We start from the raw sequence: 22,540 nt of genomic DNA, 5'->3' as shown, positions 1-22,540 counted from the left end.
AGCCTTTCTCTGGAGTTGGGTTTCCTCCAAGGTGAGGAACGCATTAAATTGTGTGTATATACTGTGTGTGTGCGCCTCATTGTTTATTTACAGAGCTTTAGCTCTTGCAGCGTTCATAGAGGAGGGGAGCCGCTCTACCCAATATTCTCTTCTTCAAACCCCCATCTAGCCCCCGTGAGTGGAAACATACCAGAGCAGTGCCAACTGTGTTTGAGCAATGGAGAAAACACACATGATCAATTTTATATAATTTCTGCAGCTAAGGCTAATAGCCGCTATTAAAGAGACAGATGATCAACACAACGCACAGTTCATTACCTAATAATTTATTTTTTACCATTTAGATTAAAAAGTCAGTGGTTCATTGCCTCAGAGGAAAATGTACAAGGAAGACTTCGATATAACAGAAGTGAAAAGCAGTGCTAGACTGAGGGCAGGATCCCTTTGTTCCCCCCAAAAAGGTAGGTGGACAATTTTTGTGTGAGTGAACCATTATTCCCAGGACATTAATGTAACAGGACATGGTGGGCTTTGTGTGTCAGTTTCCATCTGTACCTCTATGGGAAAAGCAGAGGGTCCAGTCAGTCACGTTTTTACTCCATTCACCTCAAAGTCATTTACAATTGGGTGGTTGTTGTCTGGAAACAACATAAAACCGAAAGGAATACATTCTGTGTAATATCTGAACCACGTCTTCTGGTCGTGATCACGAAAGCATATGTTCCTGGTTTCTACATCCATATAACATCCATAATCATCTGGTTTGTACATCCATAAATGTGAGTCATCCCAGGCTAAGTGATGCTTTACAAAAGACAACATAAACGGCAGAGGCAGTTCAGTACATATTTACAATATTAAAAAAAAAAAAAATGCATCAGGACAAGCCAAATGTGTGGATGAAAATGACGCATGTGCACAAAGAAAAAAAAATAGTCAAAAAACAAACAATGGGAAGTTGACCAAGAAAATTTGTGTGATTTAATTCTTCATCATGGACCGTTTCAGAACCCTACCCCCACCCAAAAACGCTAAACTTCAAATAAGTTTCCTCTCACCTCTCTGCAAGTTGTGTGTGTCACTTGTTTGCTCGGGAAGGTTAATTAAACACACAAACTCACACACCTGTGAATGCTATAAACGCTGTGGAAAAAAATACACAGGGGGGAGGAAGCAAAGTGAAGCAGTTATGGTCTCAGTTCCACTGCCAAGCTGCTGGGCTTGTTAATATAAAACAACAGGATGGCTCTCTCTATGAGGCTCACAAAATAGCTTTCACAAGCGCTACACTTCCACCCCCTAACCCCCCACTCGAACAAAATCTGGCCAATTTTAACCTATTTTGATTTCGATGTTCAGGGTGGGCACTTAAGAAAAGGAAAAGCTGGTTCGTAGTTTTCGATCATGTGACCTGTGCAGAGGCCTGCAGGGAAAACTGTATTTTTTTTTCCAGCTTACATACCAGACCCTCCACAGAACTGCAGGAGAACCGTGTAAATATTTCATCTTTTACAATCCATGAATGTTTAGATCACCCTTTTAAAGGATTCACACAAAGATGTGATCCCGCTCCATTCTGGTGATGTTTTACTTGAACTCTACATGGATAAAAAATTTTGGACCACACCTTTTTATGAATTCAAGTGTTTTCAAACCCATTGCCACAGGTGTATAAAATGAAGCACCTAGCAACGCAGTCTGCGTTTACAAGCATTTGTGAAAGATCAGTTCTAAAGAGCTCATTGAAATCCATCACATTTGTAATTTTTTCCCCTCTTCCAGATATTCTACGATAAGCTATCGGTGGTATTATCGCAAACATGGGTGTGTTTAGAAATAGTGACAAAGTGGAAGGCCATGTGAGGTTACAGAGCAACCGCTAAGGTGCACCTGTGACTCAGTAACTGCAGATTTGCAAACCTTGTTTGCTGTGTGCCAGGAGCTTCACGACATGGATTTTGGTACCTGAGCAGCTCTTGTAGGTGTGAGGTAAACTACTTTTGTCCATATAGTGCATTTAGTGGAGATTCCTTCACTTTACACTGCAGTGCAAAAGCACAAACATGCTTAATCTTGATTTGATTTGCTCTTTTAGATTTGAAGGTAAAAAAGCTCTCAACTATTAAAACAAAGGCAAGGGCGCTTTAGCTAAAACTAGCTAGCTAACACATGGTGATCCATCAGCTGCTGGCTTCAGATGTTTTATGGCAGAAGTGACACACCAGTAACATTTTGTTTAACATCATTATAGTGAAACTTATTTCCTATTGCTATTGACAAGATCAGTTGCTGTGGTGGATTGGTGTGATCTGTCCGCAGTAGCTGCATGACAGGATGCCTCAGTATACCTTTCACGCTGGTCTGTTTGTTCGCCACAGGCAACGTCATCATCATAGTCCTAAACATTTATGGTGCAGGAAGCTGCTACAGTACTCCTCGGAACAATAGGTGTCGCTACTCTGAAAAAAAACCCCTCTGCATCGGCACTGATATAAGGGAAATCGCCTCCATCTATACTTTTTTCTCCACCAAGTCATCTTACAACATGTCCGTCTGATCTGTGACCATGTGAGCAGTAAAACCTGACATGATTGTACACTTTTATCTGCTTGGCTGGTACAACGGGGCCCTTAGGCTAAATGTGTTCCCATGCAGTGCCACACTCTAAAGATTTGCAGGCAGGAAAGTTATACATGTGTATAGTTTAAGAACTATCCAGCATTTTGGGTAAACTGAACTGGCAAAAATGATCAACAGGCATCGGAAAAAGCCTCTTTTGGAAGCGTTCCTATAGTGTGACATATCACGTGAAAACTAGAAGAGAAAGAATTTTGTGGAATTCCTTCACGAGGGTGTTGGGTGCTCAAGGAGCTGAGGCAAATATTTTGACAATTCATTGTAATGCCAGACTTACATACCAAGATGCGGACACGGGTGCTACTGTAACACCACCTGTCTGACAGGTCACAGAGGACAGCCGACACATAAATAAAGGACTGCTTCTGCATTTTTGAGAAATTCCATCAGTGGGATTTGTGCCCTCAGCATAGTGCCATAGAAAACCTTTTTTTTGTCACACATCAGAAGTCGTGGTGGCTTATAATTCATTTTGGTTACAACTTGTTTTTGCATTGTATTATAAAAAACAAAAACAAAAAATGTCTTGATGAGAGTGAAAAGCATGAAGAGCCACAATCGTTTGAACAACATCTAGTCATGTTCAGAGTTCATAACAGCATCAAATATCATGCCATTAGACGTCCTCAGTTCTAATAACACTTCATAAACACAATCAGACCATTTACCTGTGTGTCTTTTCTTTGCAGATTGATTTACATTCTCAGAAAACAAGAACTACAGTGCAGTACTATACACCACAGAGGAGTCTGGAAGCCTCTTTCTGTGCTTTCACTTATCTAAAACACTAAATACACAACATGCAAAATGGGTTAAAAGGAGAATTCGGGGGGGGGGGGGGGGGGGAGGGAGGGAGTTTGTGGCTGACACACAGACGAGAGCAGAGGAGAGACACTTTTGGAGGAATGACAAACCAAACATGCCGCCAAAGCCAAAGGAGCGTAACCACAAGCTAGCATGAGATGCCTGTAGGAACACTCAATGCTATGTGAGCTTGATGTGCCCCTCAACTAAACTGTGTGTTTATATTGTACTCTATTTAAATAAATTGTAAAGTCGTTTACAAAATGAAATAACTGCAAAAGGCAGATAAAAAGCTTGAGAGCAACCAGATGGGTCTCTCTGCGGTTAATTCGTTGGTCCTGACTTTCATAGTCTCTTAATTGAATTTAAAAACTGACTACTCTTATTTGGCAAGGCATGACAGGGTTATGCATTTGGGGTGGGCAAGTGGTGGAAGATGACCTGGGAAGTTTTCCTTTGGATCTTCATGCTCATATTAGTTTACCTCTCTCTGCTCCCTGTAAGGATTTGATGGACCAGCAAAAGAAAAAAGAAAAAAACCCCACAAACATGCAAACTTAACAAAGCACATGAGGACTGAAATATGATCCTCTCATGTCATAATACAATCAGTGAGCACTAAAAATGTTCCAGGCTCATTCATTTTGTCGAAATACTAAGCAAGGAATGAAAAACAAAAACGAAAAAACCCAACAACACAGCTACGTCTTTTCTTTATCCAACTTGTTTTTGTGTTTTTACTGCATGAAAAAGGAACTCTTGTTTCAATCTCTTGTTGTGGCAAACAAAAGCCTGCCAGTCTTCATCAGTCAACGCAATGAAATGTTCGGCCATTTTTAAAGACATAAGTGATGCTGGCCACACAGCAACGTCTGGAAGAGCTGTACCCAGCAAAGAGAATATCCATGAAGCGCAAAAGTCTCAATGGAAAAGTTGGTTTTGTTCTGAAATTCGGTCTGCGCCGCTTCATCTTCCACAAAGTGACAGGCCATAAGTCATGATGGTGACTTTATAAACCACTCATAAGAGGGAACAGTGGTGAAGAGGCCTGCGATGTGACTCACTCGTGCCCAATGCAACAAAGGGATACATCTCAAATAAGGATGTGGATGGCTGAGATAGCAAAGTAGCCACACAAGATATACAAACTCTAGTATGAGCAGTGACATCGGGCACTTGACCGTATAAGAGCCTACGTGAGCAGTTTATTCTGTGAGGGCTGTGTGGTGGTGGCGGCAGCAGCAGTGGTGGTGTGACTGAGGTTTGCTGTGGAAAATGTCCCTGCAAAGGGAGCCCTTGGTTCCTCGTAGGACATAGAAGTCCTATAGTCCAAAGAAGATACTGCAAAGACCTTGAGAAATTAGGCCTGTTTTGACAGGAAAATTCTGAAGGTCATCAGTGTGAGGTGGCCAAGCTGGAGATCTGTAGCTTGTTTTGTTGCTGATATCAGTCTGTGAAGTGATAAACACTCTATAATAAAATCCTCAGAGAACAGTGAGGGGTGAGCATTGGTAGTCTTGCATGGAAATACCTTAAAATGGCAGAAGACAGGCAGTTTTGACAGGTGGAGGTCAGGGGGTTGTATTTTTTAGCAGGGGGTTGGACAGTTCAGTTGCCGTCGTCGAGGGGGGGAAATGGCGCCTGCTTTTGTCTACACTTCACACCCTTTTTAATGGTCCCTTTTTAAGGCAAACCAATCGGACAAATAGACAAGTGGCCTTACAATGAAAAAAACTTGAAAAATAAAAATGAAAATAATTATACAATATACACAAAACGTGGTCCTTAAAACAGGCAGGGTACATGCAGTCTTTGTAATGTGCAGCGTTCCCACAATGGAGGAGAAGAAAGGACTCGAGTGGCCGGGGATAAGAGAAGTCAAGAGTCAGGATTTGTGATTGAGTGCTGTGGAGGGAGAGGTAGGGATGGACGCTGCTTTTCCCAATCATGCTTTGCTGCACTTCCCCTTCTTCTCCTTGCGCTGGAACTTCCTCAGACGTCTCGTCCAAACGTCTCTCCACTGGATCACCAGGCTGTTCTTATCGGCCACCAAGCCTATGCGCTCCGCCCCTGGACTGCTGGCTCCACCTCCGGGCCCGACTCCTGGACCTGCTCCTGGGCCCGTTCCACCTTCAGCGCCACCCATCACCAAAAATCGTTTGCTCATCTGGATTTTGGGACACTTGCAGGCAAGGTCCTTCATGTGTACCCACAAGATGTTGTCACCTCTCTTTAAGGGTTCGCCCCGGCTCTTGTACACAGCCACCACGCTAACGGAGAACTTGGCCCAGTCACCCACCGTCTCCATGTCCAGCACGTTCACTTGGACAGCTGGGAACACATTTGCAAGAAACACACTCAAAACTCTTTACGCTTTTTAATTAATGGTATGGAAAGGAATTCTGCTCTCTTACCATAATCCTTCTTGCAGTATTTCTTCATGTTGATCTTCAAGTTGCCTTTCACTGGTTTACAGTAGGACTCACAATCTGCAAAAATAAGGACAACCAAGTTCACACCTGAAATGCAGGCAGTGACTCCAGTGCTTGTTTTCCACCAACATGTGGCTGGGGCCAGTTCTCTCTTGGTGCACTGAAAACCATCCTTCATTTTGACAGATTTGGGAACCAAATGTTGCATAGTGTTACTAACAGAAGTCGGTGTGATTTCCTTGGGAAGAATATCATGGTCAACAGAATCTGCAGACTCCAAATGCCAGTCACTTGTGAACCCTCCCTTTGGGACAGATTTTTGACACAAGTCATCAGTCTTCTTTTTTGTGGTGGAAATGTGTTTAAGCATTTATAGGCTAGGCACAGTCACAGTATTGGTGAAAAAGGTACCAAAGGAGCACATGAATCTTTCATATTTGCTCAGTCTTACTAACACGTTGTAATGCATAATTAGTGTCACATCACTTTAAAATATAAAACGCAGTGATCAAGCAAATATAAACATAACATTGTGATATGTGCTGATTTCTATATAGAAAGGCCAACTTTGACTCCCCGTCCCATTAATATATTTCACATTTTTTTATAAACACAAAAAATACACATCAAAGCATGATCTACTTTTTAAATACATGTGTATTTTTTTCTATAATAACTGAGTAAACTTATACTTGCCTTTACAAACTGACTGATGTTGCCAAAGGCTGAAAGGAAAACTGGAGCAGCGCTAAATAATAGTTGGGCTTGGTGTGGTTTTTGTGTGCTAAAAAACAGCTTCTGACAAATCACACATCCAAATCCCTGCAACAGCCAGTGCTGGGAGGCAAGTGAAACATACCAGAGGAGTAAAAGTGTTCAGTTTGACATGTTCTCCGGGGCCTTGAGAAAAGGCAGAGCGTGGTGGAAGCAGGTCATGGTTGGATGAATGTGGATAGGCCTTGGCTGCCAGAGTGACAACTAAGACCACACACTGGACCAATGACCTCTGCTGACCATTAGTAGGTGGGGTTGCAAATGATGTGGTTTTTACGTTTATGAATATGACAGTCAAAATTGATTTCTAGGCTGGATGACCATTCTCTGATCTTTTTCTGACCGACTTTAAGGCCAGTCACGGTTTGGTTTAGCTGTTCTGTGTCCTCCAGCATCTTTTTCAATCCAGCTTTTCCCTCATGCAGATTTTGGCCAAAGAGCAGGCATGTGGCGCTGGAAACACTTTGGCGCTTGATTTCAGCATTTGGAACCTGAGCAGCCACCTTTCCTTCTATTATATGACTCACAGCTTACCTGCAACCTGAATTAAATTAAAAAAAGAAAAAAGAAAAAAAAAACAAATTATTTATATATATATATATATATATATATATATATATATATATATATATATATATATATATATATATATATATATATAAAAATAAAAGTTGTTTGTAATTTTATGTTGAGGAATAGCTGTGTACAGCAGTTTCAATGGACCAGAAAGGTCGGAAAGAAACTCTCAGTTGTGTTATAGAACCCTTCAAAGATTTGAAAGCATATGCATGTAATTACATCGCGTGGTTTATTTTCTTGTAGTCCTGAAATATTTGTTTTGCCATGTCTGTATTCTCGGAGATCGGAAAACATGTTTTGCAAGAACAAAGAGCAAAAGGAAAGGGAAACTGAGAAGATAAGCATGATTAAATAGGCTTAAACAGATGAAGTGCGCTAAAACAATGATAAGAATCCCTTTTAAACTTTAAAGCATTCACTGTGCTTTTAACTCAATTTCTGCCATTGGAGCTGCAGAAAGAAAAATGCTGTTGTTTGTTAGTAAGACTCATCTGTGGTTGACACAGGCTGCTGGATTCTGTGACTCATTGAATTTTGGATCCACAGCATAAAAATAAAAATCTATGAGAAGGATACAAAATAAGTTTTAAAAAAATGAAAATGGTGAACTGAAATTGCAAAAGAAACAGAGTTTTAGTCACTTCTAATGAAGGGACGTGAAAAGTTGACCACCAACAAACCACACGCTGGTAAGTGGACTGGTATCTCTCGTTCCCTTCAAGAGGAATAACCATTTAGCCGTTTTTGCTTTCCAAAGAAAACCAAATAAAAATCGCTGGACATGAAATGTCCAAGTTTAAAAACAAAAAAAAGAGAAAAATGACCCTTTTGGGAATGTTGTATGAGTGAAAGGGTGTTGTATTGTTCATTTTTTTTTGTGGAAGAACTGAGGAGGAGGAAGAAACGGGGGACCGAGGAGCTCATTAAAACGTCCAGAAAGGTTGGCTGTATATCAGAGTGCTGGAGATTTTATTAGCCAGAGAGAGGAAAGAAAGGGAAACACAAAAGGAGAAAGAAGATGACTTTCAATACGCTGCAATGAGTGAAGGTGTGGATGAGTGCAAAGGTGTGTGGTGCATGTGTGTACGTTTTACTTTAAATAAATGTTGCAGAATATCACAGTCTACTTAAGGGCTTTCTCATTAGTACAGAGTATGTGGTATTCATGTAAGTATGCATGCAGCTGTGACAGGCGTGCATGTGCATGAGATGAGCATGGATTTCATTAGATCACAGCTGTTTTGTGTATGTAGGTCTCTGTTTTTGTATACAGTGGCTAACCTGCTCTTGAAACTCTGGCTGGGGCGACAGTATGCTCTTTCCCATGAAGCACTACTTACTGCTGGGTGATCACCTGGAAAAGCTCTCGGTGAATTGCCCAATGACCCAGAAGGCCAGCCTGCTGAAAACATGCACAATTGGCTCCAAGACTCTCGATGCCCTCTTTCCCTTGAGCCCCTTTCACTGTGCCATGACAAGGACAAATTGCATCCAACGCCCCTTACACAAAAAGATTTTGGGGGCCTTAGGTTTCTGATGGTGAAGCTCTTTCTGTGGTAGTTTAGGAAGGAGAAAGATGGGGGAAATGCGCTGGTGTGTTTGGTAGAAGCTGAGGTGAATTGACAATCAATGACTCTTGTGTTCTTAGACCCTGTAACATTTTCCCAGGAAAGTAGTAAACAAGAAAGGGCTGGACTCTGCTTCTTTGGGTTAAAAAGACCCAAGCGATGGCGGTAAAAGGTTATACAGAACAAGTTGTAAATGAGTGAAGAAGCTGCGAGTCTAAGGAAAATTAAATTCAGGACTTACAGTCACAGTAAAAAGAAAGTACACCCTCTGTCAGTTCCAATGTTTCCAAAGGAATTTTTTCCAGATGCAATTTTGCAAACTTGAGTTGTGCTGCCATGTTCGAAAGAGAAGAAGTTTCCTCCTGGAGACACTTCCAAACAATCCATACTTGTCCAGTCTTTTTCTAATCGTATTATCACGAACTTAACATTGACCATGCTGAGGCATGTGCAGTCTGAGGTGTAGCCTTTCTGTTTTGAAGTTTCTCTGAACATTGTACGGTCTTGACTTTGGGGTGAATTTGCTGGGACATCCACTCCTGCGAACGGTTTTGAATGTTTTTCACCAGTGGAATAATCTTTCTCACTCTACAATGATGGATTTCAAATTACTAGTTCCAACTTCGCAGATTGGTGAGCAGCATCAGTTGCTTCTCTGAGATGATTTCTGATGCATTTCTTCTTTAATGTTGTGCTAATACACAATTGAATACTCCAGACCTGCAAACTGTCCGAACTTCAGCTTTTATAGAGATGCTCACACTGAGGATGTACTTTCACACACAATTCTGCGTTAGCATTTTTAAAAATAATAACACAGTATAATCATGTGTTGTTCTTCTGAGGTTGTATTTACATAATTTTAAGACCTGATTTTATGTTTACTTTAACTACACTCACTTGTAAACATAGTCATGGTAAAAAAAAATGAGATGAAAGATCTTTGGCTAGAATTCACCTCACCTAATTGAAATCATTTAGGTAAAGTTTGATCCCAATTGGATTTATTTTGTGCAATTATCTGCTCTAAATCTCAATAATTAACCTACCACGATTAATCTGTTGTAATACACCATTTCTTTCCCCCATTTTTTGTCCAGGATTTTTGCTAAGCTAACCAGTAACCGGTAAGCTTAGCTTAGCTAGTTTACAACATTTACCTTAGAAACTTCACGAATTCTCCACCAGAAGAATGTTTTTCATTTCACACTATTAGACATATCTGGAGGTTTTTATTTGGAGTGTACAACCAATTTTGGCCTTTTATGTGGACCTCGGTAAGAGCCATTATAAACATCTTGAACTCTATGAATCGAGTCCTCAAAATTTATAGCATGCAACCTCGAAAGTTAAGTCGAAAGTTAAAGTTGGAAAATTTATTGTGAGGGTTCTGAAAATACGTATTATTTTTAGAAGAGAAAGGACATAAAAACAAGAAAACCATTATTGCTTTAAAAAGAATGGCAGTAATAGCAAATTTGGGAGGGGTGCACAGTCTGCCGCTTCAGTGATAATATATGATATAAATCCACTAATGAATCAACGTTTCCAAATCAACACCACCATTTAAATCAAACAGTTGTAGAATGAAAAATGCGGACAGGGTAATTGACCGAAGCCTAGAGTGTTAGAGGGAGTGACTGAACAAATTTCCCCCAGTCACTTGCCAACACTCTTTTCATGCCTCGCAACGTTCCCCTTCCACTATATCTCCCAACTAAACTGTAATTAATCACCTCAGCTGCCTATCTTCTGCCCTTGGCTTAAAGCTGCACTTAAAGTCTGAGCACAGCGTGTCTCCACTAACTTGAGGCTAGCAGTTGGGGAAACTATGCCAAGGACACAGGTTTTTAAGACAATGTAAAATTTTTCCGTCCCCAGTGCAATCGTTTCCCTGAGAACTTCAAATGAGCAAACCCGCCCTCTATTAATATTTATTCCACGCCTTAATATTTAATATTTCTGGACACGTATTTTATGTTTTTGTTCCTCTCATAAAGTAGGGGTGCTCAAGGTGCAAGGAGTATATACTAACCTGCTGGTTCCTCTGTGCTGCTCACGACAGCTGTGGGGTTGACCACAGGGATTTCTGAAACACGCACAAGAAACACAAAGTTATTTCAACGATTAATTCTAAGTCCACACCTTTTAAGTATGTCTGAAATGATCTGGCTGCCGGCCTACAATGAGAGCACGTGTGGTCAAAGAAACAAAGTGTGTCCAAATTCATTAAATGTGATCCCAAATATGGGGGTGGGATGGGAAATAGTACTGAGAAGAAGTAAAAAGTGCTATTTGAGGTCACTGGGGAAAAAAAGAAGAAGAATCAGGGTTGCCACACAGTAGGTTTGTGGTGTACTATATGTCAAACTTATGAAAATACACAGGGCTTTCCAGACAGACGTGCTAGATAAACGCTAAGAGACTGACAGGAATACTTATTGGTGGTGAGAGGGAAGACCGGTTCAAATAAACCATACATGCCATAGACTAATGCAGTGGTTTCAGTGTCTTTTTTTAAGGAGATCTTCAGACTAACTGGAAGAAATAATCAAAGTCCAATGTTAGTTGATGCTTCACAAGAATCACACCATAAACCAGTTTGGAGGAGTCAGCGCATTGAAAGTAGGCACACAATGGCAAGGTGGCTACACTAGATTAGTTTCATCCTCCTCTAACAGATGTGGGGTTAACACTGCTGTGCAATCTCCATGCAAGCATGTATAGACAGATGGACGGATGGCAAAGGGGCAATTTTGGTGGGATCATCTTGAGACAGATACAGCCCTCCCTTGTTGTGCCCGCTGGCTACAAAAAAAAAAAAAAAAGTGCCTTGTAGAATTCCTCCAGGACTTCTCCTTTAATCTTATGCATCTTTCCAATACAAATGCTAATGCTAACAACAGGCCCCTCTCCTTTTACCGTAAACAGAATTACTGGAACGCCGGCTTAGCATCCACCCAGAGGATCTGCTTTTGATTGGATTTGGAGGTTCAGGGGTTGGACCGAGTGTGTGAGAGTGTGTTGGCAGGAGGCAGAGGGGGGTTTCTTGGAAAGCTGTTTTGAGGCAAAAGCAGCAGTTGTCTCTCTAAAATTATGGACACCCTGCCAACAAAAACAAACAAGGGCACGGAGCTTTGTGAAGGCAGGCACAGCTGCTAGAAGCCACTTTGAGACCCTTTGCCCCGATGGCCACATCTTGTGAAGATAGACAGATGATGAAAGGATCATTCAGATGTGGGTTGCTGCCATCATACTAATTGGCTTCTTAATGGATTTGTCTTCTGTCTTGGGATACAGTATCCTCCAGGGGTAATATGCTGACATCAGGCTATAATGGCAGACAGGGTTGTCATAATGTGCATAGCTTAAGCATGCCCACACCCACTATTCCTCTTGTTCTCGATAGACAGTTCACCTAATGGCACTTAAACGAGTATAGTCTGCCATCCATGACCACGGTCGTCTTCTCCTTCTTGCCTATCCGCCATCTGCTTCGGAGCTGCATGCAAGAGGAACAACATGGCACCGTGTGGCAGTGTGGCAGAGCTGGTCACGGCACTGGGCGGCGCGGCATGACTTGATTTGGTGGAGGCTATCTTTTGATTGTTTGCAATGTGGCACAGACACGTGCTGGGCCCACGGGCAAAATTCGTAACTTGCGTGGACTCACATTCGCTTGTTACAGGAAATCAAAAACCTAAACACAGCTACTAGAGCACACACACACACACACACACACACACACACACACACAAACACATATGGTACATAGTTAAGAGAAAGTAGAATAACAGCACAAGCGTTAACAACAGTATGCCTCTTTGTTCCTTTAGCATGGATCGCGTTTCAATTTAACCCAACTTTATGCTGGGGCGCTCGTTTGGCTCACGTTTTGGGCTCTTCTCCATGAAATGTCATTGCAGTTTCAGTGGCTATGCAAGTCAACACACACACACACACACACACACACACACACACACACACACACACACACACACACACACACACACACTTTCATATCCTAGTGAGGACATCTAATTGACAAAAGTCTTTCCCTAGCCGCTTACCCTAGCCTTTCAAAAATTAATGCCTTAACCATAACCCTTAGCCTAAACTTAAAATGCCTTCAAACTTGTGGGGACAGGCATTTTGTCCCCATAACTGACTGTTGTCCCCACAAGTAGTGTAGCATTCCAATTTTTGGTCCTCACAAATATATCCAAATACGGCACGCACGCACGCACGCACGCACGCACACACACACACACTTGGGTTATGTCTGTCCGATAGCCAGAAAGACTACATAAAAGTATGTTTTCACTTATGTTCTGTATTCTTCATGGTTTGGGTATGTGCTGCCTTTAGCTATGGATCATGCTTTTTGTCAGATTTTAATAGTCACAGGCAAGCTGATAAAATTAACCATGACGATCTGATCAGTGTCGCATGCAGTAACTGGTAGCTGCGTGTGGATGTGTGTCTGAGTTACTCACTGATGCAGGGGGCCACGGGCGAGCGGCTCTGCTGGTACCCTTTGGCGCAGCGGTTGCAGGTGATGCCCGTGACACCGTCCTTGCAGGGGCACTGGCCTGTGGTCTGGTTGCATGTCTTGCCTGCTGCGCCCACAGGGTGGCAGTCACAAGCTGGCGTGGGGGGGTTGGGGGAAGATGTCAAAGAGGGATGGAGGGTGGTGGGGCAGATAAAAGAGATAAGAGATACCAGTTCATCAAACCTGCTGCAAAATGCAAAATGATAAGACAAAACTCCTCCGACATTCAGTAAATATTATTGATTAATGATTGATTGACTGCATTAATACTGAATGTTTGGGGGCCCACATGTCTTTAGCCTTTATACCTAGGTTTCTCAAACTACTGCATTGTGAAAAACTGCATGCATATCCAGAAAACTGATGAGAAATAAGATATTTGTGTGGAGGACATTACAGGACAACTAAAAGCACAGAAAGCTATTAGATCGGGTGAACGATGCATGTAGTGCATCAGTTTCAGCAGGAGATGCAGACCAAATGCTCGTTTCCTCTTTCCTAAATGCTGCATGCAGCCTAGTGCCTGCCTGCCTGGTAACACACGCTCTGCTGTTTCATCACTTCCCAAAAGTTCCGTGGATGCCCACCAAATGCCAACACCAACAGGCAATGCTCCGGTCACCTCACTTTGGCAAGACTTTTGAGGTTTGCTTTTCTAGGTGATTTATTTAAGCCACTTTAACTCATTAGTTTTTTTGGATGTATGAAGAGCAGTTAATCATATGAGGCCTAGAGTGTTGGTTGAAGCCATTTGACAAAAGCTTACAAGAACACAGGAAGTGTGAAAGCAAAAACACAATAAGCCATGAAACCCAGTAGGAAAACTCTGCCTTTTCCCCCTTTGTTTTCAGTCTGACACTTTGGAAAAATACTCTCAGACTAACAAAAAAAAAAAAAAAAAAAAAAAAAAGGCAAAAGCAAACTTGCAAGGGCCTCAGCTGTAACACAATAGTTGTAGTTGTCCAGGCTTATCAAGAAAAGGCAAGAAGGACCAATATTTCATACAAGGGAAAAACCCTGTAATCCAGCAGACTTCTACAGAGCTTGCCAGGGAAAGGCAGCTGCTAACATGCCACGGTTTCTTCCCACCACCTGACGAAACTGTTAATGTGTTTATTTGCGCCCGCAGATTTTTTTTTTAAAAGTTGCTACAACAAAGGAGAGGACCCTACCACCTGTTGGATCGGCAACGCGAGCGTTTAAATGGCTGAAACTGACCCAAGAGTGTCTGCATGACGGCAGGGTGTGAGGAGATTAGCTCAGCTCAGATCTTTAGAATCGTGTCTGCCTTTTCTGGCAAGGCCAACGAAGTCTACAGGTGTCAAAGTGGCTGCACACTGTTTGAAGCCGAGATGTAAATCTGATGCTTCATCATGAGTGCAAAATCCCCATTATTTGAGTCACGCAGACTCCAATGGGAAACTTGAGCTTTGAAGGCACTTGGTAAAGTGCGACTGAACTAAGGACAAGAACGTTAAGCATGTGGCAGGGTGTGATGCAGGACTAATTCGGGTGCCGGGGGTCACCAGACGCCTTTTTATGCTGTGCCAGCAACCTCCACCTTCATTTAGAGCCAGAGTTTCTTCTGCTTCTGGCTAGGAACTATTTGGGATTTTCCTGAAGTTTGCATTCTCAATAAAACTCAAATGATATAGTGCATTGGTCCGTCAACTTTTACCGTTTTTCAAGTAATGAAAAACGCTTTCAGACCAAAGGAAAAGCACATGTGAGATGACCCATGTCATAATCCCAAGTTGTTCCTGCAGAGACATGTGACAAAGGCAAGGAGTTTTACAAGCTATTGTCTCTGCACTGATCACTTAACATTGACAGGGCTGGTCAGTATAAACAAACTGCGAATGATGCACAGGACCCCCTCGCTTCCCTTCTAATTGAGACTCTGACTGTTTGGAGTTCAGAGGTTACTGTCAGTGTTCACATTGTTCAGTAAATAACCAGCAACGGCCAGATCTGAACGAGCTGTCAGGGGCAGGCAGGATGGAGACGGGGGTTTGGTCGTGTCAGTCTAACCCCCAGCCTTCCTTCCTCAAACTGTTTTTCTGAGGTTTTATGTGCAGAGGCTAGAGCCAGTTAGAAAGCTGTAAAAATGTCCTCAGATGTTGATGGCTTTTCAAGCCCATGTGACTGCAGATGTGACAGGCGCTGCATTGGGATTTGCAGTCCCTTTCTCAGGCGTCTGCTTGTTTTAAGTGATTCAAGTGATTTTAAGTGACTGTGTTACTCAACTTGTGGTGACTGCACTTTGTTCACTTCAGTTTTATTTATGTAGCGCCAAATCACAAAAACAGTCACACCAAGGCATTTAATACTTAAACCCCAACCAATCAGATGATCCCCTATGAGCAAGCGCTTGGCGACCGTGGGAAGGAAAAACTCCCTTTTAACTAGAAGAAACTTCCAGAACAACCAGGCTCACGGCTGGGCAGCCATCCGCTGAGAGCAGTTGGGGGTGAGGACACATGGAAGACTGCCTTTGTCTGCTGTCATGGAAAGTAGCTTTCAGATTTGCGGACTTAAAATATCCACGTTACTTCCGGAATCCTGATTTTGTGTTTAGATTCCTTCAAATACGCCTCACACTGTGAACAGACAACTAGACCTGGACAAGTTTGATCAGTAACAGACACAACCCCTTCTAGATTCTGTACCGCCCACCAGCCTCCCTCTATTCCCACCTCCTCCTCTGAACACACCTGTATTTTATTGCAGTAACTCCATTTCAGACATGACGACATGACACGCACCCCCTTCAACAATACCACACCCCTGACCTCTGTCGCGACCGGGTCACAGGCAGAAAGGACATGGAAAGCAAAGGGCTGGAAAGAAAATCATAGATGCTGGTATGAGAATAAGAGGAAGACAAAGGTTTAATGGGTTTGTAGAAAGGCAGAGTGAGGGAAGTCATAAGTCAGGGTGCAATCAGAGGTCCTGGTTGTAAACCATCTGGCAAGACAGAGATGAAGAAAAAGAGAGCAAAAGCAAATGACATCTCCTAGAATGCTGTGGATCAATCATGGAGCTGGCCCCCTCAGCTTTATAAATGTAAGCTTGGATTCTGTCACATCTGGAGCTTTTGGAAAGGAGGGTGTTAAACTGTTTATAACCTGATCACTTGACTTGGATCGCAGACAAACTGTAGTGTCAAGTGGCCTGCATGTGTGTGAAAACATTATGCTTCCACGTACTGCAGGAAATGAAAGATGAGAGAACCATTTGCACATGGGGATGCACATCTCAGAGCGGATCTGTTGTCAGGGGTGCAGCAGATCCCTTTCTGTTATTGTTTCAGTGCATTAACAGGTCAAATGACTTAAGTTTTAAGGTATGTGACCAAGTCGCTGTGGAGGGGTTTTTTTTGTAATTTTTTTGGCCATTACACGATGAATGGCTCAACATCTCATTGAAACTACCATGGGCAACTGCGGCCTGATATCATGCCATTTCTAACCTCTCGGTGTTGTATTACAGGCTGCAGAAGGAAAACTGACGAGAAGCCAGTGAGAGATTCCCACCGTGAAATTACAGCCAGGAGATCTTCATGGCTATGAGTGTTGGCAGCTTTCACTAGTGCCGTTTTTTATGTTCTGGAAGTGATTTTTTTAAACCTTCATCTGGATCATACGGCTACAAAACACTCTTATTTATTTGAGTATTTTCTCGAGCATCAAATACAGGAAACAAGTGTTATTTTTGCAATATTTCCAGCATAATATGGGGCTGAAAAATATCACTGCAAATGTGAAATAATGAAATCAATTTTCCATGAGACATGCATTGGTTACATGAAAATATTATGTGGTGTGTGGGCAAGGGGGGAAACATTCGGTGGGGTGGCCAGAAAGACTCCAGGCATAGTATCAAATCATTTCTCTCTGCTATGGTATGGCAAATCAGACATGCTGATTTTTTTTTTTTTTAATATATACATATATAGTAAGAGTTGCCATGACAACATATGTTTCCACTCATAAAATATTACCACTTCTCCCCTTTCTCAAACACATAGACTGGCTCAATCAGTGTTTGTTTGAACATTTTGTAAACATTTAGCACCGAGTAGCGCCAAAGAAAAAGCTAAACTACATTTAAAGTAATAATCTGGGACATTTTCATATAATCACATATATCTATAAACAAATATTTTCTACTCTATTAATGACTGACATAACGCGAAGCGATCCGTGCTCGTGACTTGTGGTTGGTAATTCTTTCCCAGGAAACCACTTGTGTGTTATATTTCTGACAGCAGATGAAGAGCGAGCTCTGATCATAATCAAGGATAAATGAATGAGTGCTACAGTTCTGCAGTATGCTTGACTGAAGCCTAATAGAAGTATAGAGGAGGAATGAGCTCATGCAGCAAATAGCACAGACTATCTTGAAAGCCACGTTGGAAAATTAGTAATAAAGTTCTTCATAAACACTACTGTTACTTCTTGTTAGATTCTCACCTTTGCAGGCTCGCCTGTGGGTGATTGGTCTGGCCATGTCCCTGTAGAAGCCCTCCTTGCAGTAGTGGCAGTGGCGTCCTGCGGTATTATGGCGGCAATTCATGCACACCCCGCCACTTTTCCTCCCTGACAACTTGTACAACTCCATGTTGAATCGACACCGGCGGGCGTGGAGGTTGCAGTTGCACGCTGCGGAGGGAAAGAGCAAAGCCGTTATGGTATTGGCAAGGGTGAGGAGGATAGATACAAAAGTTTACAATAACTTCTCAGTATTTATCTTAGGGTTCAAACATAAATTTAGCAGGCTGAAATGTTCACATGGAGCACGCTCAGCAGTAAAATATATCCTTACTGGTGGGGTATGTATATCACAAGAGAGCTGGGAAAGATTTTCAAGTAAGGCAGTGTAATAATAATAATAATAATAATAATAATAATAATAATAATAATAATAAGTGGTTTATAATCTATGCTGCATCTGTGGGCTTGGCTGCTATTCCAGAACTCATCAATCAAAAGTGATATTTGCAGAGCTCATTTTCCCCATTTCATAATTAATGAATTCGGCTTCTCTCAGCCCATTAGTTATTAATCACTGGAAAGAGAGACATTAATTTCATGAATCACTGATGAGTAAAGACTTCTTAGATCTATTAAAAGCGAGACCAAATCAGATATAGGAATGGGCTCGAGCTAGCTGTCTTCTAAATGAGGCGAGCAGGATATATGGGACATGTGAGGGGTGGTTATAGCTCTCCCAGTTACCCTTGAAATCCAGCTGGTTCCTTAATGTCTCTTTTGCTCACAAGTCTTTTCCGTTGATTCCTCAGCATAAAACTGCGTTCACCAACTCTGACATTATTGATAAACTCTTTTCATTATCTAAACGTGGGGGTTTTGCATTTGAGAAGTCTAATGAGAAACCCACACTTCTTGCTTGTGTAAGACTTTGATCCAGAACCTCTGCTGGTTAAATCAAAGTCAGACCTGGAACCTGAAGACTTGGCCGTGGCTTCAAAGTCAACTGTCGCTGAGCTTAGCTTTAGCTCAAAGTTATCTGCAGATGCATTTGAAAAGCGGTAAACAACAGCAGAGCTGTTTGAGTGAAAATGTCAACAGTTGTGGCAAAGCAGAAGTATTAGAGGATCACAACAGAAAGTGATATTCATTAACTTTAGTCAAACTGGAGAGGCGTCAAGGAAATAGATTTCACTACACAATAAATGTTTAGAATAAAACAAGAAGGATGTAGCAACAGAGACTAAGTTAAAACACACTGGGTGAGGGTAAGGCGCAGAGGGGTCAGTTACAGAAACATGTGAAATGTATATTTTCTGTCTTACCCACTCACTCCGTGTATACATGATCATATTTGCAGGGCTACAAGTTTGACACCATCCTCATGCCAGATGGATAAACATGAAGCTAGCGAGAACAGCCTCTTACGAGGGCCAAACACCTAGCCTGGCTCTGACCGGCGGCAACTAAATCTGCCAGCCCTCACTAATTAACACATTATATCTTGTTTGTTTGTAGAGCTATTTCTTGCCCAGGTGCAGTCACTTCATGAGGACACGTCACCACTCTGAAGTTGCTAGGCAAAAAGCCGAGCTACTAAGGTACTACGGCTGTGTATGAATTAAAGAGCATAAAAATGGTACATAACACACCTGCAACACCTGTAACCACAACATGGTACCTTTACACCTTTGTGTTGAGTAAGTAAATAAAAGTTTGTAAGAGCTTTTCACAGACAGTATGTACAAATACATTGTACACAGACACAAAACAGTAAAATAAATAAGAAAATTAAGTAATTAAGTGCCATAATGGGCAATGAAAACAGGTAGTTTATCATCATCATCATCATCATCACCACTACTACTGAATAAAATTTTGTCCAACGTCACTTTTATGTTCTATGTATTAAACCCCCGCTTTTATAAGTTTTTAGTGTTTATATAAAGACCAATTAATAATTAATCATCTTTTAAATGACTCTGTCACTCCTTTAAAACAACAATGCTGTTCCAAAGATTTGGGAAATATCAGTTTTTTTTATTTTCAATTATATAAATCTTTTCAGTAATTAAGTTTACTACTGACAAAATAAGAAACCAGTTGTAGAACACAGAACTTTTAAACTTATTTTGTTACAAGTTCGTAGAAAATGAGATCTCAGTACCCATTTCATTACAAATATGTAAAGGTGGACTATAAGTGATTTAGAAAAATAGAGATTTACTCAAACTGTGTTCAGAAACTACCTTAAAAACGACTTATAAGGGCCTTCCATAACGTCATGTCACAACTACACAGTCCTCATCTTCAACAAAGCCCCCCCCCCCCCACTCCATGACCCTTTACTTCTTTATTTTTTGGTTTGAGCCTGTAGCTCTGTAAAGCTCTTAGCTATACATCTGAAAAAATACTACAATCAAACTAATGTTTAGTGTTGGATGAATGCAGTACACTTTACCCACTCTTGCCTGATCGGAAAACACTGTTAGCATGTTGCACAGCTAATCTGGCAACTATTTGCACGACCTGAGTATATACGCCTACTCACCAGCGTTGTGTTAGAATACAAAAGGCCAGCAAAAAATGCCTTTAATACTGAGCCTGCTACAAGTGGGTATTTTCATGTCTCTTCATGTCCTGTAGTGCGGGCTAAACTCAGTTAGCCCGATTGTACATAAGTGGAAAATAAATAGCCATAATGCAAGTGATTTCAGAAATGGTAACTCTATTATGTGAAAATTTAGTGCAGCATTTCATTCTGTAAGACTCTTTCCTTGCTCTGGGTCCAGTTCTGGTTCAGACGTGTGGCTGAATTCTGGAGTTTTGTTACAAGACAGTGGGTAAGTCTATACTTACAGGATCTGGGCTTATGGCGGGTAACCAAAGTTCTTTTGCTTTACTTTTCCTGTTCTGAGATATCTATTGCAATGGCAGGAGAAGGCACAGCGCTGTTCCAGATAAGCTGCCACTGCCAAGGCCCCTATTTTATTTAAGGGAAACTTTATAAAACACAGCAAAGACCGTGTTTGTACAACCACTGCAGGATGAGAAATCCGTTTTGTATTTTAAGCTGACACTTGACATGCACATTCTTGAGAGATATGAGACTTAGATGAACTTATAATGATAATGGTATAATGTGTGACCTTTAAGACATATTTCCCAATAATTTACAGATGATTTTCATTTCTCTGCTCCAGCCAAGGTCAGTTCTCCAGTTCTATTAAGTTCAATGATCTGAGCCTTTTGCAATCACTTAAAGGACAACTTCACTGGAGGAGAATCCCTCAAGCGCAAATGTTAAGCAATAAGTACCCCACATATGGTGAGCAATACATATCGCTGTCCACACTCAAAGGAAAGCCTGGCACCTGGTTGGGAAAGAGGCCAAGTCTCCCCCCGACTCACCCTCTTGCGGGCCCTGGAAGAAAAAGGGGAGCACATTCCCAGACTGTTTCCCAATTCCATCTGGTTATTATGTTGCCCAATTTGTATGGAATCCTCGAGCTAATGAAAATACTGTTTTATGTATAAATTCATATCAAGGCAGCGCTGTTTGTGTAGAGACCCTGCTGGATTTATTTGCTGTGCTTTCATACTCTGGAGAGTCCAAGATCAGAATTAATTCTCAACCCTGGAGAATTATCCAAAATGGAATATGAAGGCAGTGTTAGGGGAGCGGGGCAATTTAATCCTGAACAAAGTTTGAAAAATGAGTTCAAAGCCTTTTAACCCTTAGTCTGCTCTTAGATGGCGAGATGGTTGGTCCCAGGTTTGAGTGGGAAAAACAATATACATCGACTGGTGAGAGACTCCCTGCATGTGTGTGTGTGTGCATGTGAAGATCTAAACAGCCTGTCCAACTTCTTCTAAGGGAAATGTGACAAAGAACACACACGTCACACTGAGTGGCTGGGGCTGCAGGGGTGGAAAGCGGGTGGGGGCATGGAGGTAGGGGTCTGTGATTGTGATCAAGCATCTCAGACACACACACAGCTGTGAGCACTTGTGACCATTAACACCTTGTAGCAGAACATGAAAGCGATGGATCGCGTTTTCTGCCCAGCTGAAGTACCAGCGGACCTCTTATGGCATCCTCTAGATTTACAGCTGTGCAATAAGATCGGCCAACAAAGACCGGACTGAGCTTGGACACGCTTAAGTGTGGAGAATGTAAAAGAAAGCTCCAGAATTTAACCTTTAAATGATTTAGCACGTGTAGCTGCAAAGGATTTAACGACATCCAGACATTTTGTCTCAGGAAGAAAGAATTGGAAAAAGTTTAGTATCTGACAGTAAAAGAACGACGCAAATGGGGATGGATGCAGAAAAAAAAGTCCAGGAGAAAAATGAACAAATCCCAGAAAATCAGCACTAAAAAAAAAATTAAAAGCAAGTAGATGTTTCTATGCTACCTGCATGTGTTTTTTTTCCTGCACTTCACACCCTGCGTGCTGTTAACTCAGAGCTACAGCTGCCCCAAAGATCCTGGAATGTTTATGGGTTTGTTTTGAAGTGCCTACGCGCGCGCACACACACACACACACACACACACACCACCTCCCACCAAAATGCCACCCCCTACCATCACCACCACTGCACACCCTCTCAACCAAATTAGGCTCAGCGGGGATAACTGAACTCTGTTGAAGACCATTTTTCAATTCATTAACACATCAAAGCTTCCGTAGTAGTGCT

The 22,540-nt window shown here is 41.8% G+C and overlaps 1 protein-coding gene across 4 annotated transcripts in view; it reads right to left on the bottom strand.

Annotated features, from left to right (window-relative positions):
• Positions 1–310: 310 nt before the first annotated feature.
• Positions 311–22,540, bottom strand: part of ntn2 (netrin 2) — a 44,436-nt gene continuing 22,206 nt past the window's right edge. For all 4 annotated transcript variants that reach the window (XM_080305534.1, XM_026178735.2, XM_026178738.2 and 1 more), the window contains 5 exons: positions 17,822–18,010; positions 13,291–13,440; positions 10,830–10,883; positions 5,856–5,930; positions 311–5,772 (listed from right to left, as the gene is read on the bottom strand). In XM_080305534.1, the coding sequence (XP_080161660.1) occupies positions 5,387–5,772; positions 5,856–5,930; positions 10,830–10,883; positions 13,291–13,440; positions 17,822–18,010 (854 nt within the window). In that variant the 3' untranslated portion in view covers positions 311–5,386. The remainder of the gene's footprint in view (positions 5,773–5,855; positions 5,931–10,829; positions 10,884–13,290; positions 13,441–17,821; positions 18,011–22,540) is intronic.

This window comes from Astatotilapia calliptera, chromosome 8 (assembly GCF_964374335.1).
Source record: "Astatotilapia calliptera chromosome 8, fAstCal68.1, whole genome shotgun sequence".
Taxonomy (NCBI): Eukaryota; Metazoa; Chordata; class Actinopteri; order Cichliformes; family Cichlidae; genus Astatotilapia; species Astatotilapia calliptera.
The sequence above is the reverse complement of the archived record's forward strand: the minus strand, read 5'-3'. Positions and strand labels throughout refer to the sequence as shown.